This window comes from Seriola lalandi, unplaced genomic scaffold, assembly GCF_002814215.2.
Source record: "Seriola lalandi dorsalis isolate HSWRI2012SDOR001 ecotype SW California unplaced genomic scaffold, Sedor1 jcf7180002054961, whole genome shotgun sequence".
Lineage (NCBI taxonomy): Eukaryota > Metazoa > Chordata > Actinopteri > Carangiformes > Carangidae > Seriola > Seriola lalandi.
The window spans coordinates 895,274-903,178 of NW_019525512.1; the positions used below are offsets into that span (position 1 = coordinate 895,274).

Genomic DNA, 7,905 nt, shown 5'->3' on the forward strand with positions numbered 1-7,905 from the left:
TCACCCTCTCCAGCCGCGTTCAGACCATTTGTTTTACTCGACACTTTCCCCCGCTGATGGATAGCCGGCGTCTCTGTTGTTGTGGAGACGGTGAGACGACCTGGATATGTTTTCCACCTGACTCGGTCGTCCTCGCCCTCACGCCGGCCTCCATATGTCCCCTTCACCGACTCACTCATTTTTCCCTTTTGTAGCAGCAGGTGATTCATAAACGTCTGTTTTCACGTCTCCGTGGATTATCTATCAAACAGGGAAACGACACGTTCATTCGGCAGTGGACTAGCCTTTATTTATTTATTTATTTATTTATTTTTGTATTTCAAGTCACCAAGCACGACATGACAGCAGGGAGTGATTTACTTTTACCATCAATCAATCTGTTGGATGATTTATTTATTTATTTTTTAAATGCCCATCATGATTTGACGTGTTTTGTTTGATTAATTGTCCAAAAAAAATGTGAATATATTCAGTTTACAGTCGGAGAAGCTGGAAATGTAAATTTGAGGCTTTTTTTTTTGGCTAAAAAAAGATTTTTCCAATTAGTTTCCTGTCAATTAACTGACTAATTGTTTTAGCTTCACACTGGAGAATTGAAATATGTCAAATCACATCCGTTAAAGAGTTCAGATTGTCAGGATTTGAGCGGTGGTGTTTTTAAATGTGTTTACGTTCAGCAGAGATGAGTGATGAGTTTAAACTCTCCATCCTCTCAGTCTGTGCACAGCAAGTGATGAAATTGTTGCCGTAAGGTGAAAATCTCTCTTAAAATTAACACTCATATAAAGTAACGACGACGTTTTCATCTGAAGAAACGTTCACAGATTCACAGAGGCGGGTTTGAAATGGAAAAAGACAGAAAAACCATGTAAATATATAAAAGAAAAACAGCCGTGTGAACGTCTCCAAATCACACCTGAGCTCGTTCGCCTCTTTTGCCAGCGAAGCAGCATTTACGGTTCGTCCAAAACACACCTGGTGAAGGGAGTTGTTGGCGTGTGTTATGATACGCACCTTGTAGGAGAAAGAGTCGACCGGACGACGACGTGATCCTCCAGCCGTTCTGTAGGTGTGCCAAACAAGTCGAAACCCGCTCAGTAGATTGAAGTAAGAAGGAAGTTAGATTAGATTCAAATCATCCCAACAACTCCAACATCTGCATTTCTTCTTTTTTATTTCATGGCGACGGTAGAAAGAAACAGAAAAAGTCAAAACACCCGTTTACTGAAACAAAAAAAACCCCCCAAAACTCACGTACATTTATATATATATATCAATATATCACCAATTTTCATAATATCAGTTGAGAAAAGGGATTTCAGCCGAAGTTAAAGAAGAGAAATCTGTAAAAATGAGCTGTTTCTGTCCACTGATGTCCACCTCTATTAACCATCTCCTCCTGTGTCCCTCAGGAAGCTCTTCCCTTCGCTGTTTCCCCTCTTTTCCTTTTCATAATGATAACGGACAGCTGACAGTGCTGCGTGTTTAATGATGCAAACCGAAGCATAAATCATGTAATGAAGGCGGCTCTATATTCCCCACAGAGGCTGCTGCAACATACTGTCAGTTTATGAATATGGCCACAAAAAAAAATAAAAATTGTTGCTTCATTTCAAGGCTTTGCATCATTTTATGCATATTTGTGTGTGTGTGTGTGTGTGTGTGTGTGTGTGTGTGTGTGTGTGTGTGTGTGTGTGTTGCTTAGTCATCCGGAATATGAGAGCAGCGTTATGTGTGTGTGTGTGTGTTTGTGTGTGTTTTTGAGTGCTCACACCTGTGTTACAGTTACCTGTTTTATTTGTTTCCTTTTTGTTTGTGTTTTTGTTTCTCAGATAACGTTTACCTAAGAAAAGGTAAGCAGCGCTAACAGCGCCTCTGACTAACTCGCCTGCCCGGCTCACTAGTGGCTAACATCGAATCAACACTGTGTCAACGTTAGGCCGCATGTACAGTGTGCTTCCTCCTCCTCCTCCTCCTCCTCCTCCTCTTCTTCCTCTTCCTCTTTTCATCTCTCTACAGGAAGTGACCTCACAGCTCAGTTGTCATGCCTTGCATCTTTCTTGCATGTGACTCCTCTCTAGCTGAGTGTCTTAGCAGAGCGATAACACACACACACACACACACACACACACACACACACACACACACACACGCGCTGCTGCCTTTGCCTGCTAAGACCAAGCTGTGCTCGTATGATAACTAGTGCAAAATGCAGCAGCTCGGTCAGAAATGTGACGCTTTGATAAACAGGCGTGTGTGTCGGGGGAAGAGAAGGTCACTGGTCACTTGAGACGGGCTGGGTGTGAAATGTGTTTGAGCAGATAAGATCAATGTGTGTCGCAAAAGTGTCTGAGAAGTTTCTGATATCGCTTCTTTAGTGGCTAAACCGTCATAAACACGTGTTTCTTTTTATAATCAGTTGATTCTGTAACTTACAACAGAGTCACAATTACATGTTAATGATGTTTAGGGTCGTTTGCTCTGCATGTATTGTTTTTCCTCTTTCATTTTTGGATGTGTGTGTGTGTGTGTGTGTGTGTGTGTGTGTGTGTGTGTGTGTGTGTCATATGACTGAAAATCATATTTAAAAGAAAAAGAAGGCGTACCGATGAGACCAGCGTGTTTTCCCGACAGCCATAACATATTTTTCAGAGGACGTCTCAGGACTCCTGGTTGTAGCAGTGTTGTATTTGTTTCTTTAGTTCATTTAGTAGCAGCTCCAAACCTTGTGATAGTTTCCCACAATCCTCCTCCTCAGCGGGATAAAGCTGAGATGTTTAACTTGTTAATATTTAAAGAGCTAATCTTAAGATTCAAGGTTGATCTTTGACCTTGGAAACCAGCAGTTTGAGGATATTTAAAGTTGTGGACGTGTGAAGCTAAAGAGACGTCTGTGAGAATGAGAAAGTTCCTTAAAGGCTCAGTTCGCCCTTTTCGACCCGCGCAGATAAAACGCACATTAAATGCTGAAGTGACCCAAACTGAAGTGTGAACAAACCAAATCTGGGCGAATGGGACACGAGCTTATCATCTGTATCGTGCGCTGACCTCTCGGGACGCGCTCGCTTGTGCAGCTCTGGCACAAACGATGTGAATATGAATATGAATGTGAGCGCCGCCATATCGTCCCCGTGAATCCTGCTGATGTCACTGTGTTGCTTCAGCGTTAATGAAGTGACAGGGAAACCGTTTCTGTTTGTTCCTGTTTATCTCTTTTTTTTTTTTTTTTTTAAAGTTGTTTTTCAAAGCTGTGTGCAGCACAAAAATCTCATTCAGATATCAGGGCAAATAAAACTAAAACTGTCTTCACGGTTGGATACTATCAGATGTTTTTTATTTTTCACAAAGTGGGTGAACTAGTTAAGGAAAAGCTCAGGCTGTGAAACACACACACAAAAACCATCTCACAAGCTGCAACCAGCAGCTGCTTTTATTGTCAATCACTTAAATGAATTATAACATAATACAAACTTTATATTTAACACATTTAAAACACTTTGAAAGTGTTGTTTCAGACCAGACTGAGCTTTAAGAAGAGATGTCAGACTTTCACAATGACTGTACTCAGCAGGCTTCTGATTGGTTCCCTGCTCACTCTGCAGTCCGTTTTCAGAATTCGCTCGCTTTTGTGAGAAGGTGCGAAACCAGAACACAGATTTGCTTTAAAGTGTTTCAACTGGACTAAACCACATATAACGAACACACCTAAACTCCTTGTCAAACTCGCTCCTAAAACTCAGCCCACACACACACACACACACACACACACACACCCTTACAAACACACACGCTCCACTTCAGATGCTCCCCTGCTAAGTGATGCGTTCGGCAAAGCCCTTGTGCTCATCAAATCAGCGCCCGAGTTAATCAGCGTCTCCGTTTGCAGCATTGCGAGCACTTCTGTTGTGTAATTTGCTCATTTTTCGACATTAAAAAGTCATTTTTACAGGCTAAAGCGTTGATTTTTCCACCTCGCCTGTAATGGCTCCGTGCCCCCCCTCCTGCTTTTGGATTATTAGCTGAGAATAACTCTTAATTTAAACATGGTAACCTCGTGTTTTTGTGTGTTTTTATTTTGAAGATTTCAAGCAGGAAGGTGCATGAGAAATATAAATTAAGTTTTGACGAGCGAAGGCAGATCTCGGAAAATAAATCTTTTTCTCTCTAATCCTCTGGCAGGTAAGTCAGAAAGTTAAATTAACAGCGGTTACAGATCCAGACAGTGACATGTAATTCAACCTACTTTGCATATTTATGGCATTTTTAGTGCACGTGAAGCTCGTTCAGACGGATTCGAGCTGCTGTGGATTCCCTTGGTATCTCATGTGTGTGTGTGTGTGTGTGTGTATGTGTGTGTGATACATTCAGCCACTCATGTAAAGAGGTTATTTATATATTTTTATTTTTTGAGGCTACATCACAAGTTTGGTCATGTGGGTAAGGTAGCTGCTCGTCGAACAGATTTCATTTGCATAATGAATTCACCGTGCCTGCTGGAGATGACGCGCTCAGATAGACCTTTCTTCTTCTTCTGCTGTGTGTGTGTGTGTGTGTGTAGTGTGGTGTGCTGTGGTGTTTGGCTGTAATCAGACTGACATTGCTTTAGTTTGGGTGTGACCCTTGCGACCCCTGAACCCTGACACACTGCTTTTATCAGCTGACGTGGAAAAGTGGATCTATGCCTCTAGCTCCAGTGTAAAGGTCATATTTTACTTTTCATTTGGTGCATTATTAGGCCGTACTTTGCTTATAAGGAGGTATATGTAAGGGTTGCTATTGCTACATAGCTAGCGTTAGCATTAGCAGCTGTTTACATACTAGTCTAGAAGAAACATTGCAAGTTATTCCTTTACTCACCAAGAGCTGGAAACCATTGCCAATGTTAAATCTTGTCTCTATCATATCTTTTCTTCTACTTTAGTTAGCACGCTAACCAGCTAGCCTGTCTCATCACTTTCCGATACCGAGTCACTGTAGCTCCAGCGCTGCTCGGAGGGCGTATTATAACCTCTTGTCTTGTAAACACAATGGCAAGAAACCACGATTGGCGGCAGAGAAAACGTACAAATGTGTTTTAAGAATAATTTCTTGAGTATTCAATTAATCATTTGGTCAATAAAATACCTATTGACAATGTCCTTAAGGCCAAAATAAGGAAATGTTAGGCATTTTTCAAAATAGTTTTTCTGTCGATCGACTAAACGATAAATGACTAATGGTTTCAACTCTAAGCTGTTTACATTCTCTGATTTACTTTGTGGTATAAAGGAACAACAAACAGGTTTAATTTTGACTTTTCACACAGTCACTGCCTCTAAATCTGAGCGTTTCCTCAATTTACTTGATCAGTAATCTCCCCTGAACTTGCAAACCTGTACTGACCAATCGCAGCTCTTGCAACAGTCCAAGTGTAAATGTCCGCAGCAGCAATACATCTGCTTCTGCAGGTAAACAGCAGATTAGCTCAGTCCCACAGTGTGCACTAACAATACGTTTGATTTGATTCAGTTTGAGCATCGTGACCATTTAAGATAATAATTTGCATTGAAAGTGAAAAAAACTTCCAAAAAGTTTAAGATTTAAGGATTTAAGAAACTTTTCCACTGTTGTCCCAAAAAACAGTAGGAACATAGTGAAGGTAGAAAGAAGCAGAGATATAAATATTACTCAACAGTAACAAGACAACACCAACACATACAACCACAAAAACCCTGCAAGTAATCCTACATCAATAACTGCCACCTTCAAAAAGAGAAAATTTATAATTAAAGTTACATTTGAGACATAAACCGACAGTCAAACCTCTTAATATTTTTCCTGATGCGTGTTTGCCTTACACACAGTTGTTCATTGCCACATGGTGTTGCAGCAGAAGTTGAGCCAGAGTCAGGTTTCTGTGGAAGCTGGTTCTGCTGCAACAAGCTCACAGACGTGCTGTTGTAATGAATGAGTGGGCAGCGCGGAGAGGGGCTTTACGTACGGTGGCCCTGAGGGCTCAGAGCACTGCAACTGAAGAAAACACAAGCACATGATGATAATAATAATAATCTTCAATTATAGAGCCTCTTTTCAAAATCTAAATTCTTAACAAAGGCAATAGATTTCAAACAATCAGGGAATAAAAACGAGTACAGAGAAATAAAACTTCACTTCAAGGGGAAAAGTAAAATTAGGAAAAGCTGTGGGATAAAAGTGAGTTATAAGACGGGACTTGAAGGAGATCGCAGAGTCCGCCCGTTTCCTGGGGCAGATCGTTAGTGGCACCGACGACAACGGGAGCGTTTCCAGGGGGACGCACTTGCTGTTTCGATGCTTTGTGACTTTTGAAGTTAAAAGCATTGAACAACAAGTGCACATGGACGTTTTATAGCACGTGTATTATAATGAATCCATGCAAGTGCGTCACTTCTTTGTGTCCCCTGGAAACAATTCCATTATGTTGTGAGCTCTCAGGGACACAGCATAGATTTTTCTTCTTCTTCTTCTACTTAATTTTCTGCTTCTTCTTCTTTTTCTTTTTCTTAATTGTCTTCTTGTTATTTATCTTCTTAATTTTCTGCTTCTTCCGCCTCTTCTTTATTATTATTAATACATATATCTTTGGTGTCTGACAGTGGGAAACTTCACCACGCTTATTTGATATGAGCTTTTGCACATCCTTGCCATATGTGATATACTGTATATCGACTTGCACATGCAGTATTCTCTCAGTAATGTCATGATGCCTGTTTTAACTTTCCACTGAAAGCAGCGCAGCCTGATACAACAACACAACACACAGCTTCTAGTCTGGTTCACGTTTCAGCAGCCCTCCCTGCTGCAACCTCTACATTTGCATAACCTCACTATGGTTCTGTGTTTGTCTTGTATACTATAGAAGAGTGTGTGTGTGTTTGTGCCTTTTGTGTGTGTGTGTGTGTGTGTGTGTGAATAGGCTTCATTTTCATAAGCAGTATGCGCCTTTTTAAAAGAAGCTTTTTTTTTTTCGTGAGTGGAGAAAAGAATCAAAGGAAGTCTACGTCAAAACAGACACACACGATGACAATACCACTGCGGGGCTCTTTAGCACTTAGCGCTAACACGTCGCTGAGGTAATTCATACTTACACAGATTTGCTGTAATATTCCCTGCCCTGTCATGAGCAGGACTATAAAAATGTTAACAATATTGCTTATGAAACCGCCCCGGCCAAACACAGCAACACAACAGTGGGACGTCTCTCAGTAAACACACAAGGCTTTTGTTTTGTTTTGTTGGGTTTTTTTTTCCTCGCGCCCACGTGCTCACGGCCTGTTTGGAAAACCTGTCAGTTAAAATGGAGTTAAATTACAAAGGGCTTTCCAGCTCATCTCTATGCCGCCGCGTAATGACTGGATAAGACGGAGCGGGGAATCAGGCGCAATTTGCTCCCATTAACTCTGATTAGAATCTGTTGCACCGCTGCGATCACCGAGAAGCACCGAGACCATTTTTTCTCCTTTAATTATAACATTGATTATCTAAAGTAAAGCTTTTAAATAAGCCCGGGTTGTTTACAGAGAAGAGAGGGGGAATATGCAAATATGCAACTTTCATATATTCTTGTTTGTTTTTTAATGTTAAGATATTTGCTCGGAGACTGAAGCCAGCTTTGGTGCAGCCTGGGCCTCTGGGAAAGGGGAGGAGGAGGAGGAGGAGGAGGAGGGGTGAGGTTGGCACCGGGACAGTTGTAGAAGAATGGGGGAGGATGGGGGGTGGGGTGCTTTAAAGATCTCTCCTCCCTCAAGGTTAATTATGCACTTATTGTTATGTGAAAGTCAGGCTTTCACCTCTGCGTGTCTGCTGCCTTCGGGATGGAAATGAAGAATAATAGATAATTATTTATATACACAGCAGCACTACAGCAAAATGAAGCCGCAAGCTGGG

The 7,905-nt window shown here is 41.4% G+C and overlaps 1 protein-coding gene across 1 annotated transcript in view; it reads left to right on the forward strand.

The window, feature by feature from the left end:
* The window catches only part of sfmbt2 (Scm like with four mbt domains 2), a 46,213-nt gene that overhangs the window by 16,282 nt on the left and 22,026 nt on the right, over nucleotides 1–7,905 (forward strand). The window contains exon 5 of the mRNA XM_087170808.1: nucleotides 1,833–1,853. Coding sequence (XP_087026934.1) covers nucleotides 1,833–1,853 — 21 coding nt within the window. The remainder of the gene's footprint in view (nucleotides 1–1,832; nucleotides 1,854–7,905) is intronic.